At 34.7% G+C, this 14,662-nt stretch overlaps 1 protein-coding gene across 2 annotated transcripts in view; it reads left to right on the forward strand.

Annotated features, from left to right (window-relative positions):
* The window catches only part of LOC147108369 (interleukin-27 subunit beta-like), a 204,690-nt gene extending 190,562 nt beyond the window's left edge, over positions 1-14,128 (forward strand). For both annotated transcript variants that reach the window (XM_086004971.1, XM_086004970.1), the window contains one exon: positions 13,796-14,128. In XM_086004971.1, coding sequence (XP_085861097.1) covers positions 13,796-13,945 — 150 coding nt within the window. In that variant the 3' untranslated portion in view covers positions 13,946-14,128. The remainder of the gene's footprint in view (positions 1-13,795) is intronic.
* Positions 14,129-14,662: the final 534 nt, after the last annotated feature.

Raw genomic sequence — 14,662 nt, forward strand, 5'->3', positions numbered from 1 at the left:
TCAGTTCTCTATTACACTATTGCTCAGTTGTCTATTATACTATTTCTCAGTTGTCTATTACCTTTATTCTCTGTTGTCTATTTCCCTATTGCTCAGTTCTCCATTACCCTATTTCTCAGTTGTTTTTACCCTATCTCTCAGTTGCTATTACCTTATTTCTCAGTTGTCTATTACCCTATTTTGCAGTTGTCCATTACCTTTATTCTCATTTGTCTATCACACTATTTCTCAGTTGTCTATTACCTTATTTCTCAGTTGTCTATTACCCTATTTGTCAGCTGAACATTACCTTTATTCTCATTTGTCTATTACCCTATTTCTCAGTTGTCTATTATTTTATTTCTCAGTTGTCTATTACCCTATTTCACAGTTGTCTATTGCCCTATTTCTCAGTTGTCTATTACCCTATTGCTCAGTTGTCTATTATCTGAATTCTCCATTGTCTATTACCCTATTTCTCAGCTGTCTATTACCCTATTCCTCAGTTGTCCATTACCTTAATTCTCAGTTGTCTATTTCCCTATTTCTCAGTTCTCCATTACCCTATTTCTCAGTTGATTTTACCCTATTTCTCAGTTGTCTATTACCTTATTTCTCAGCTGTCCATTACCTTCATTCTCAGTTGTCCATTACCCTATTTCCCAGTTTTCCATTATCTTTATCCTCAGTTGTCTTATACCCTATTTCTCATTTGTCTATTACATTATTTCTCAGTTGTCTATTACCCTATTTCTCTGTTGTCCATTACCTTTATTCTCAGTTGTCTATTACCCTATTTCTCAGTTGTCTATTACTTTATTTCTCAGTTGTCTCATACCCTATTTCTCAGTTGTCTATTACCCTATTTCTCATTTGTCTATTACGCTATTGCTCAGTTGTCTATTACCCTATTTCCCAATTTCCTATTACCCTATTTCAAAGTTGTCTATTACCATATTCCTCAGTTGTCTATTACCCTATTTCTCAGTTGTCTATTCCCTACTTCTCAGTTTTCCATTACCATTATTCTCAGTTGTCCATAACCCTATTTCTCAGTTTTCTATTACCTTTATTCTCAGTTGTCTATTACCTTATTTCTCAGTAGTCTATTACCCTATTTCTCAGTAGAACATTACCTTTATTCTCATTTGTCTATTACCCTATTTCTCAGTTGTCTATTATTTTATTTCTCAGTTTTCTATTATCCTATTTCTCAGTTGTCTATTACCTTTATTCTCAGTTGTCTATTTCCCTATTGCTCAGTTCTCCATTACCCTATTTCTCAGTTATTTTTACCCCATCTCTCAGTTGCTATGACCTTATTTCTCAGTTGTCTATTACCCTATTTCGCAGTTGTCATTACCTTTATTCTCATTTGTCTATTACACTATTTCTCAGTTGTCTATTACCCTATTTCTCAGTTGTCTATTACCCTATTTCTCAATTGACTATTACCCTATTTCTCAGTTGTCTATTGCCCCATTTTCAGTTATCTATTGCCCTATTTCTCAATTGTCTATTAACTATTGCTCAGTTGTCTATTACCCTACTTCGCATTTGTCTATTACCCTATTTCTCACTTGTGTATTACCCTATTTCTCAGTTGTCCATTAACTTTATTCTCAGTTGTCTATTACCCTATTTCTCAGTTGTCTATTACCCTATTTCTCTGTTGTCTATTACCTTATTTCTCAGTTGTCGATTACCCTATTTCGTAGTTGCCATTACCTTTATTCTCAGTTGTCTATTACCCTATTTCTCAGTTGTGTATTATGTTATTTTTCCGTTGCCTATTACCTATTTCTCAGTTGTCAATTACCCTATTTCTCAGTTGTCTAATACCCTATTTCTCAGATGTCTTTTACCCTATTTCTTATTTGTCGATTACAATACTGCTAAGTTGTCTATTACCCTATTTCTCAGTTGTCTATTACCCTACTTCTCATTTGTCTATTTCTCTATTTCTCCGTTGTCTATTACCCTATTTCTCAGTTGTCCTTTAACCTATTGCTCAGTTGTCTTTTGCCCTATTTCTCAATTGTCTATTGCACTATTTCACAATTGTCTATTATTCTATTGCTCAGTTGTCTATTAACCTATTTCTCAATTATTTATTACCCTATTTCGCAGTTATCTATTACCATATTTCTCAGTTGTCTATTACCCTATTTCTCAGTTGACCTTTCCCCTATTTCTCAGTTGTCTATTACCCTATTGCTCAGTTGTCTATTACCCTATTTCTCAGTTGTCTATTACCCTATTGCTCAGTTGTCTATTACCCTATTTCTCAATTATCTATTACCCTATTTCGCAGTTATCTAATACCATATTTCTCTGTTGTCTATTACCCTATTTCTCAGTTGTCCTTTACCCTTTTTCTCAGTTGTCTATTACCCGATTGCTCAGTTGTCTATTACGCTATTTCTCAATTATCTATTACGCTATATATCAGTTTTCTATTACTTTATTTCTCAGTTGTCTATTACCCTACTTCTCAATTGTCTATCACCCTATTTCTCAGTTGTCTTTTACCCTATTTCTCAGTTGTCTATTACCCTATTTCTCAGTTGTCTATTACCCTATTTCTGAGTTGTCTATTACCCTATTTCTCATTTGTCTATTTCTCTATTTCTCCTTTGTCTATTACCCTATTTCTCAGTTGTCCTTTACACTATTGCTCAGTTGTTTTTGCCCTATTTCTCAATTGTCTATTGCACTATTTCTCAATTGTCTATTATTCTATTGTTCAGTTGTCTATTACCCAATTTCTCAATTAGAAATTACCCTAATTCGCAGTTATCTATTACCATATTTCTCAGTTGTCTATTACCCTATTTCTCAGTTGTCCTTTACCCTATTTCTCAGTTGTCTATTACCCTATTGCTCAGTTGTCTATTACCCTATTTCTCAATTATCTATTACCCTATTTCGCTGTTATCTGTTACCATATTTGTCAGTTGTCTATTACCCTATTTCTCAGCTGTCCTTTAACCTATATCTCAGTTGTCTATTACCCTATTGCTCAGTTGTCTATTACCCTATTTCTCAATTATTTATTACCCTATTTCTCAGTTGTCTTTTACTTTATTTCTCAGTTGTCTATTACCCTATTTCTCAGCTGCCTATTACCCTATTCCTCAGTTGCCATAACCTTTATTCTCAGTTGTCTATTACCCTATTTCTCAGTTCACCATTACCCTATTTCTCAGTTGTTTTTACCCTATTTCTCAGTTGTCTATTAACTTATTTCTCAGTTGTCTATTACCCTATTTTGCAGTTGTAAATTACCTTTATTCTCAGTTGTCTATTACCCTATTTCTCAGTTGTCCATTACCTTAATTCTCAGTTGTCTTTTACCATATTTCTCAGTTGTGTATTACCTTATGTCTCGGTTGACTATTACCCTATTTCTCAGTTGTCTATTACCCTATTTCTCAGTTGTCCATTACCCTATTTCTCAGTTGACTATTACCCTATTTCTCAATTGTCTATTACCCTATTGCTCGGTTGACTATTACCCTATTTCGCATTTGTCAATTACCCTATTTCTCAGTTGTGTATTACCCTATTTCTCAGTTGTCCATTAACTTTATTCTCAGTTGTCTATTACCCTATTTCTCAGTTGTCCATTATGCTATTTCTCAGTTGTCTATTACCCTATTTCTCAGTTGTCTATTACCCTATTTCTCAATTGTCTATTACCCTATTTCGCATTTGTCTATTACCCTATTTCTCTGTTGTGTATTACCATATTTCTCAGTTTTCCATTAACTTTATTCTCAGTTTTCTATTACCCTATTTCTCAGTTGTCCATTACACTATTTCTCAGTTGTCTATTACCCTATTTCTCAGTTGTCTATTACCTTATTTCTCAGCTGTCGATTACCCTATTTCATAGCTGCCATTACCTTTATTCTCAGTTGTCTATTACCCTATTTCTCAGTTGTGAATTATGTTATTTTTCAGTTGCCTATTACCCTATTTCTCAGTTGTCAATACCCTATTTCTCAGTTGTCTATTTCCCTATTTCTCAGTTGTCTATTACCCTACTTCTCAGTTGTCTATCACCCTGTTTCTCCGTTGTCTATTACCCTATATCTCAGTTGTCTTTTACCCTATTTCCCATTTGTATATTTCTCTATTTCTCAGTTGTCTATTACCGTATTTCTCAACTGTCCTTTACCCTATTGCTCAGTTGTCTTTTGCCCTATTTCTCAATTCTCTATTGCACTATTTCTCAATTGTCTATTACTCTATTGCTCAGTTGTCTATTTCCCTAATTCCCAGTTGTCTATTACCCTTTTTCTCAGTTGTCTATTGCCCGACTTCTCAGTTGTCTCTCACCCTATTTCTCAGTTGTCTATTACCCTTTTTCTCAGTTGTCTATCACCCTATTTCTCAGTTGTCTATTACCCTACTTCTCAGTTATCTATCACCCTATTTCTCAGTTGTCTATTACCCTATTTCACAGTTGTCTATTACCCTATTTCTCAGTTGTCTATTTTTCTGTTGTCTATTACCCTATTTCTCAGTTGTCCTTTACCCTATTGCTCAGTTGTCTTTTGCCCTATTTCTCATTTGTCTATTGCACTACTTTGCAATTATCTATTACCTCATTTCTCAGTTGACTATTACCCTGTTTCTCAGGTGGCCTTTACCCTATTTCTCAGTTGTCTATTACCCTATTGCTCAGTTGTCTATTACCCTATTACTTAATTATCTATTACCCTATTTTGCAGTTATCTATTACCATATTTCTCAGTTCTCTATTACCCTATTTCTCAGTTGTCCTTTAAGCTATTTCTCAGTTGTCTATTACACTATTTCTCAATTATATATTACCCTATTTCTCAGTGATCTTTGACTTTATTTCTCAGTTGTCTATAACCCTATTTCTCAGTTGTCTATTACCCTATTTCTCAGTTGTCTATTACCCTATTGCTCAGTTGTCTTTTACCCTATTTCTCAGTTGTCTCTAACCTATTTCTCAGCTGCCTATTACCCTATTCCTCAGTTGTCCATTACCTTAATTCTCAGTGGTCTATTACCCTATTACTCAATTATCTATTATCCTATTTTGCAGTTATCTATTACCATATTTCTCAGTTCTCTATTACCCTATTTCTCAGTTGTCCTTTAACCTATTTCTCAGTTGTCTATTACACAATTTCTCAATTATATATTACCCTATTTCTCAGTTGTCTTTTACTTTATTTCTCAATTATATATTACCCTATTTCTCAGTTGTCTATTACCTTATTTCTCAGTTGTCGATTAGCCTATTTCGTAGTTGCCATTACCTTTATTCTCAGTTGTCTATTACCCTATTTCTCAGTTGTGTATTATGTTATTTTTCCATTGCCTATTACCCTATTTCTCAGTTGTCAATTACCCTATTTCTCAGTTGTCCTTTACCCTATTGCTCAGTTGTCTTTTGCCCTATTTCTCATTTGTCTATTGCACTACTTTGCAATTATCTATTACCTCATTTCTCAGTTGACTATTACCCTGTTTCTCAGGTGGCCTTTACCCTATTTCTCAGTTGTCTATTACCCTATTGCTCAGTTGTCTATTACCCTATTACTTAATTATCTATTACCCTATTTTGCAGTTATCTATTACCATATTTCTCAGTTCTCTATTACCCTATTTCTCAGTTGTCCTTTAAGCTATTTCTCAGTTGTCTATTACACTATTTCTCAATTATATATTACCCTATTTCTCAGTGATCTTTGACTTTATTTCTCAGTTGTCTATAACCCTATTTCTCAGTTGTCTATTACCCTATTTCTCAGTTGTCTATTACCCTATTGCTCAGTTGTCTTTTACCCTATTTCTCAGTTGTCTCTAACCTATTTCTCAGCTGCCTATTACCCTATTCCTCAGTTGTCCATTACCTTAATTCTCAGTGGTCTATTACCCTATTACTCAATTATCTATTATCCTATTTTGCAGTTATCTATTACCATATTTCTCAGTTCTCTATTACCCTATTTCTCAGTTGTCCTTTAACCTATTTCTCAGTTGTCTATTACACAATTTCTCAATTATATATTACCCTATTTCTCAGTTGTCTTTTACTTTATTTCTCAATTATATATTACCCTATTTCTCAGTTGTCTATTACCTTATTTCTCAGTTGTCGATTAGCCTATTTCGTAGTTGCCATTACCTTTATTCTCAGTTGTCTATTACCCTATTTCTCAGTTGTGTATTATGTTATTTTTCCATTGCCTATTACCCTATTTCTCAGTTGTCAATTACCCTATTTCTCAGTTGTCTATTACCCTATTTCTCAGATGTCTTTTACCCTATTTCTCAGTTGTCGATTACCCTACTGCTACGTTGTCTATTACCCTATTTCTCAGTTGTCTATTACCCTACTTCTCATTTGTCTATTTCTCTATTTCTCCGTTGTCTATTACCCTATTTCTCAGTTGTCCTTTTCCCTATTGCTCAGTTGTCTTTTGCCCTATTTCTCAATTGTCTATTGCACTATTTCTCAATTGTCTATTATTCTATTGCTGAGTTGTCTATTAACCTATTTCTCAATTATCTATTACCCTATTTCGCAGTTATCTATTACCATATTTCTCAGTTGTCTATTACCCTATTTCTCAGTTGTCCTTTCCCCTATTTCTCAGTTGTCTATTACCCTATTGCTCAGTTGTCTATTACCCTATTTCTCAATTATCTATTACCCTATTTCGCAGTTATCTAGTACCATATTTCTCTGTTGTCTATTACCGTATTTCTCAGTTGTCCTTTACCCTTTTTCTCAGTTGTCTATTACCCTATTGCTTAGTTGTCTATTACCCTATTTCTCAATTATCTATTACCCTATATATCAGTTGTCTATTACTTTATTTCTCAGTTGTCTATTACCCTACTTCTCAGTTGTCTATCACTCTATTTCTCAGTTGTCTTTTACCCTATTTCTCAGTTGATTTTACCCTGTTTCTCAGTTGTCCTTTAGCCAATTGCTCAGTTGTCTTTTGCCCTATTTCTCAGTTGTCTATTACCATATTTCTCAGTTGTCCTTTACCCTATTTCTCAGTTGTCTATTACCCTATTGCTCAGTTGTCTATTACCCTATTTCTCAATTATCTATTACCCTATATATCAGTTTTCTATTACTTTATTTCTCAGTTGTCTTTTACCCTATTTCTCAGTTGTCTATTACCCTATTTCTCAGTTGTCTATTACCCTATTTCTCAGTTGTCCTTTACACTATTGCTCAGTTGTCTTTTGCCCTATTTCTCAATTGTCTATTGCACTATTTCTCAATTGTCTATTATTCTATTGTTCAGTTGTCTATTACCCAATTTCTCAATTAGAAATTACCCTAATTCGCAGTTATCTATTACCATATTTCTCAGCTGTCTATTACCCTTTTTCTCAGTTGTCTATCACCCTATTTTTCAGTTGTCTATTACCCTATTTCTCAGTTGTCCTTTACCCTATTGCTCAGTTGTCTTTTGCCCTATTTCTCATTTGTCTATTGCACTACTTTGCAATTATCTATTACCTTATTTCTCAGTTGACTATTACCCTATTTCTCAGTTGTCTATTACCATATTTCTCAGTTCTCTATTACCCTATTTCTCAGTTGTCCTTTAAGCTATTTCTCAGTTGTCTATTACACTATTTCTCAATTATATATTACCCTATTTCTCAGTTATCTTTGACTTTATTTCTCAGTTGTCTATAACCCTATTTCTCAGTTGTCCATTACCCTATTTCTCAGTTGTCTATTACCCTATTGCTCAGTTGTCTATTACCCTATTTCTCAGTTGTCTATTACCCTATTTCTCAGCTGCCTATTACCCTATTCCTCAGTTGTCCATTACCTTAATTCTCAGTGGTCTATTACCCTATTACTCAATTATCTATTATCCTATTTTGCAGTTATCTATTACCATATTTCTCAGTTGTCTATTACCCTATTTCTCAGTTGTCCTTTACCCTATTTCTCAGTTGTCTATTACCCTATTGCTCTGTTGTCTATTACCCTATTTCTCAATTATCTATTACCTTATTTCGCTGTTATCTGTTACCATATTTCTCAGTTGTGTTTACCCTATTTCTCAGCTGTCCTTTAACCTATATCTCAGTTGTCTATTACCCTATTGCTCAGTTGTCTATTACCCTATTTCTCAGTTGTCTTTTACCCTATTTCTCAGTTGTCTATTACCCTATTGCTCAGTTGTCTATTACCCTATTTCTCAGTTGTCTATTACCCTATTTCTCAGCTGCCTATTACCCTATTCCTCAGTTGCCATAACCTTTATTCTCAGTTGTCTATTACCCTATTTCTCAGTTCACCATTACCCTATTTCTCAGTTGTTTTTACCCTATTTCTCAGTTGTCTATTAACTTATTTCTCAGTTGTCTATTACCCTATTTCGCAGTTGTAAATTACCTTTATTCTCAGTTGTCTATTACCCTATTTCTCAGTTGTCCATTACCTTAATTCTCAGTTGCCTTTTACCATATTTCTCAGTTGTGTATTACCTTATGTCTCGGTTGACTATTACCCTATTTCTCAGTTGTCAATTACCCTATTTCTCAGTTGTCTATTACCCTATTTCTCAGTTGTCCTTTAACCTATTTCTCAGTTGTCTATTACACAATTTCTCAATTATATATTACTCTATTTCTCAGTTGTCTTTTACTTTATTTCTCAGTTGTCTATAACCCTATTTCTCAGTTGTCTATTACCATATTTCTCAGTTGTCTATTACCCTATTGCTCAGCTGTCTATTACCCTATTTCTCAGTTGTCTATTAACCTATTTCTCAGTTGTCTATTACCCTATTGCTCAGTTGTCTATTACCCTATTTCTCAGTTGTCTATTACCCTATTTCTCAGCTGCCTACTACCCTATTCCTCAGTTGTCCATTACCCTAATTCTCAGTTGTCTATTACCCTATTTCCCAGTTGTTTTTACCCTATTGCTCAGTTGTCTATTACCTAATTTCTCAGTTGTCTATTACCCTATTTCGCAGTTGTACATTACCTTTATTCTCAGTTGTCCATTACCTTTATTCTCAGTTGTCTATTACCCTATTTCTCAGTTGTCTATTACCCTATTTCTCAGTTGTTCTTTACCCTATTTCTCAGTTGTCTATTACCCTATTTCTCGGTTCACCATTACCCTATTTCTCAGTTGTCTATTATTTTATTTCTCAGTTGTCTATTACCCTATTTCGCAGTTGTACATTACCTTTATTCTCAGTTGCCTATTACCCTATTTCTCAGTCGTGCATTACCTTTGTTCTCAGTTGTCTATTACACTATTTCTGGGTTGTCTATTACCCTATTTCTCAGTTGTCCATTACCCTATTTCTCAATTGTCTATTACCCTATTTCTCAGTTGTCTATTACCCTATTTCTCAATTGTCTATTTCCCTATATCTCAGTTGTCTATTTCCCTATTTCGCATTTGTCTATTACCCTATTTCTCAGTTGTGTATTACCCTATTTCTAAGTTGTCTATTACCCTATTTCTCAGTTGTCTTTTACCCTATTTCTCAGTAGTCTATTACCCTATATCTCAGTTGTCTATTACCCTATTTCTCAGTAGTCTATTTCCCTATATCTCAGTTGTCTATTTCCCTATTTCGCATTTGTCTATTACCCTATTTCTCAGTTGTCTATTACCCTATTTCTAAGTTGTCTATTACCCTATTTCTCAGTTGTCTTTTACCCTATTTCTCAGTAGTCTATTACCCTATATCTCAGTTGTCTATTACCCTATTTCTGAATTGTGTATTACCCTATTTCTCAGTTGTTTATTACCCTATTTCTCAGTTGTCCATTACCTTTATTCTCAGTTGTCTATTACCCTATTGCTCAGTTGGTATTATGTTATTTCTCAGTTGTCTATTACCCTATTTGTCAGATGCCAATTACCCAATTTCTCTGTTGTCCATTACCCAATTCTGAATTGTCTATTACCCTAATTCTCAGTTGTCTATTACCCTATTTCTCAGTTGTCTACTACCCTATTTTTCAGTTGTCCAATACCTTTATTCTCGTTGCCTATTGCCCTATTCCTCAGTTGTCTATTACCCTATTTCTCAGCTGTCTTTTACCCTATTTCTCATTTGTCTATTTCCCTATTTCTCCGTTGTCTATTACCCTATTTCTCAGTTGTCAATTACCCTATATCTCAGTTGTCAATTACCCTATTTCTCAGTTGTCTATTACCCTATTTCTCAGTTGCCTATTACCCTATATCTCAGTTGTCAATTACCATATTTCTCAGTTGTCTATTACCCTACTTCTCAGTTGTGTATTACCCTATTTCTCAGTTGTCTATTACCCTATTTCCCAATTTTCTATTACCCTATTTCTCTGTTATCTATTACCCTATGTCTCAGTTGTCTATTACCCTATTTCTCAATTGTGTATTACCCTATTTCTCAGTTGTCTATTACCCTATTTCCAAGTTGTCCATTACATTTATTCTCAGTTGTCTATTACCCTATTGCTCAGTTGTGTATTACGTTATTTCTAAGTTGTCTATTACCCTATTTGTCAGATGTCAATTACCCTATTTGTCAGATGTCAATTACCCTATTTCTCAGTTGTCCATTACCCTATTTCTGGATTGTCTATTACCCTAATTCTCAGTTGTCTATTACCCTATTTTTCAGTTGTCCCATACCTTTATTCTCATTGCCTATTGCCCTATTCCTCAGTTGTCTATTACCCTATTTCTCAGTTGTCTTTTACCCTATTTCTCATTTGTCTATTTCCCTATTTCTCCATTGTCTATTATCCTATTTCTCACTTGTCAATTACGCTATTTCTCAGTTGTCAATTACCCTATTTCTCAGTTGTCTATTACCCTATTTCTCAGTTGTCTATTACCCTATTTCTCAGTTGTCTATTACCCTATTTCTCAGTTGTCAATTACCCTATTTCTCAGTTGTGTATTACCCTATTTCTCAGTTGTCTATTACCCTATTTCCCAATTTTCTATTACCCTATTTCTCTGTTGTCTATTACCCTATTTCTCTGTTGTCTGTTACCCTATTTCTCAGTTGTCCATTACCCTATTTCTCATTTGTCTTTTACCCTATTTTTCAATTGTCTATTACCCTATTTCTCAATTGTCTATTGCCCCATTTCTCAGTTGTCTATTACTCTGTTTCTCAATTGTCTATTACCCTATTTCTCAGTTGTCTATTTCCCTATTTTGCATTTGTCTATTACCCTATTTTTCAGTTGTGTATTACCCTATTTCTCAGTTGTCCATTAACTTTATTCTCAGTTGTCTATTACCCTATTTCTCAGTTGTCCATTACCTTTATTCTCAGTTGCCTATTGCCCTATTCCTCAGTTGTCTATTACCTTATTTCTCAGTTGTCAATACCCTATTTCTCAGTTGTCTATTACCTTATTTCTCAGTTGTCTGTTACCCTATTTCTCAGTTGTCTATTACCCTCTTTCTCAGTTGTCTATTACCCTATTTCTCCTTTGTCTATTTCCCTATTTCTCCGTTGTCTATTACCCTATTTCTCAGTTGTCCTTTACCCTATTGCTCAGTTGTCTTTTACCCTATTTCTTAGTTGTCTATTAACCTATTTCTCAGTTGTCTATTACCCTATTTCTCAGTTGTCTATTACCCTATTTCCCAATTTTCTATTACCCTATTTCTCAGTTGTCTATTACCCTATTTTTCAGTTGTCTATCACCCTATTTCTCAGTTGTCTATTACCCTACTTCTCAGTTGTCTTTTACCCTATTTCTCAGTTGTCTATTACCCTACTTCTCAGTTGTCTATTACCCTCTTTCTCAGTTGTCTATTACCCTATTTCTCTGTTGTCTATTACCCTATTTCCCTATTTTCTATTACCCTATTTCTCAGTTGTCTATTACCCTATTTCTCAGTTGTCAATTACCCTATTTCTCAGTTGTCTATTACCCTATTTCTCAGTTGTCTATTACCCTACTTCTCAGTTGTCTTTTACCCTATTTCTCATTTGTCTATTACCCTATTTCTCTGTTGTCCATTACCCTATTTCTCAGTTGTCTATTACCCTATTTCTCAGTTGTCTATTACCCTACTTTTCAGTTGTCTATTCCCTATTTCTCAGCTGTCCATTACCTTTATTCTCAGTTGTCTTATACCCTATTTCTCAGTTGTCTATTACCTTATTTCTCAGTTGTCTATTACCTTTATTCTCAGTTGTCTATTACCCTATTTCTCTGTTGTCTATTACTTTATTTCTCAGTTGTCTCATACCCTATTTCTCAGTTGTCTATTACCCTATTTCTCAGTTGTCTATTACCCTATTTCTCAGTTTTCTATTACCCTATTTCTCAGTTGCCTATTACCCTATTTCTCAGTTGTCCATTACCTTTATTCTCAGTTGTCTAGTACCCTATTTCTCTGTTGTCCATTACCCTATTTCTCAGTTGTCTATTACCCTATTTCTCAGTTGTCTATTACCTTATTTCTCAGGTGTCTATTACCCTATTTTGCAGTTGTCTATTCCCTATTTCTCAGCTGTCCATTACCTTTATTCTCAGTTGTCTTATACCCTATTTCTCAGTTGTCTATTACCCTATTTCTCAGTTGTCTATTACCCTACTTCTCAGTTGTCTTTTACCCTATTTCTCATTTGTCTATTACCCTATTTCTCTGTTGTCCATTACCCTATTTCTCAGTTGTCTATTACCCTATTTCTCAGTTGTCTATTACCCTACTTTTCAGTTGTCTATTCCCTATTTCTCAGCTGTCCATTACCTTTATTCTCAGTTGTCTTATACCCTATTTCTCAGTTGTCTATTACCTTATTTCTCAGTTGTCTATTACCTTTATTCTCAGTTGTCTATTACCCTATTTCTCTGTTGTCTATTACTTTATTTCTCAGTTGTCTCATACCCTATTTCTCAGTTGTCTATTACCCTATTTCTCAGTTGTCTATTACCCTATTTCTCAGTTTTCTATTACCCTATTTCTCAGTTGCCTATTACCCTATTTCTCAGTTGTCCATTACCTTTATTCTCAGTTGTCTAGTACCCTATTTCTCTGTTGTCCATTACCCTATTTCTCAGTTGTCTATTACCCTATTTCTCAGTTGTCTATTACCTTATTTCTCAGGTGTCTATTACCCTATTTTGCAGTTGTCCATTACCTTTATTCTCAGTTGTCTATTACCCTATTTCTCAGTTGTCTATTACCCTATTTCTCAGTTGTGCATTACCCTATTTCTCAGTTGTCTATTACTCTATTTCTCAGTTGTCTATTACTCTATTTCTCAGTTTTCTATTACCCTATTTCTCAATTGTCTTTCACCCTATTTCTCAATTGTCTATTACCCTATTTCTCAGTTACCTATTACCCTATTTCTCAATTGTCTATTACCCTATTTCTCAGTTGTCTATTACCCTCTTTCTCATTTGTCTTTTACCCTATTTCTCAGTTGTCCATTACCTTTATTCTCAGTTTTCTATTACCCTGTTCCTCAGTTGTCTATTACCTTATTTCTCAGTTGTCTATTACCCTATTTCTCAGTTGTCCATTACCTTTATTCTCAGTTTGTCTATTACCCTATTTCTCAGTTGTCCATTACCTTTGTTCTCAGTTGTCTATTTCCCTATTTCTCAGTTGTCTATTACCTTATTTCTCAGTTGTCTATTACCCTATTTCTCAGTTGTCTATTACCCTATTCCTCTTGTCTATTACCCTATTTCTCAGTTGTCCATTACCCTCTTTCTCAGTTGTCTATTACCCTATTTCTCAGTTGTCACGTTCCTTTGGGCTATGGATAAATTGACTTCTTTCTTTTGCATCCCATAGATTGAGATCAGCGATCAAACCAACTATATTCTGAGAGGCCTGCGATCCAGAACTTTATACTTTGTGGAAGTTGCAGCAAAGGATTTTGTTGACAATGGTATATCCAGTGATTGGAGCCCGACTGTCTCTGCACGCCTGTGGTCCAATTAAGTGATAAAACTGCAAGTCCTGACCTCTCTGAAGCTAAATCTGCTTCTGGTGACAATGTGCTTATAATCACAGACACACGCACAGTAAATCTTACAGGCTACCATCAAAGGAGCGGAAACACGGATGTGGAGTATTTCACTAAAAATTAATTACCAATAAACACTGCAGACTTATTCTACACAATTTTATGTCTCTTTACTTTGTGAAATACACTTGTGTCAATATCTTTTCCTTAAGAACATAAGACCATAATAATTAGGAGCAGGAGTAGGCCATACGTCCCCTTGAGCCTGCTCCTCCATTCAATAACATTATGATATGGAGATGCCGGTGTCGGACTGGGGTGTACAAATGTAAGAAGTCACAGGTTATAGTCCAACAGCTTTATTTGAAATCACAAGCTTTCGGAGTGCTGCTCCTTCATCAGGTGAAGTGAAGAGTTACATATAAGCACAGCATATATAGTCAGAGAATAATGTCAGTTGTTTACAGGTAATCTTTCTAACTGCCCTTTAGCACACCTCGGCAGAGAGATAATCACAGCAATCACAGGTGTGAATGGTGTCCAAACAGGTCAGTCAGGAAAACATTACATCAAAGAACAATGAGGTGGGGTCACAAGGGGTCAAATGTTGCAGATGCTGGGGTCTGAATGAAAAACAAAAAAACAAACAAAAATCTATTTATTTGCTGGAAATCACAGCAGGTCCGGCCGCA

This window comes from Somniosus microcephalus, chromosome 13, assembly GCF_052327205.1.
Source record: "Somniosus microcephalus isolate GS21.2 chromosome 13, FLI_Smic_1.0, whole genome shotgun sequence".
Taxonomy (NCBI): Eukaryota; Metazoa; Chordata; class Chondrichthyes; order Squaliformes; family Somniosidae; genus Somniosus; species Somniosus microcephalus.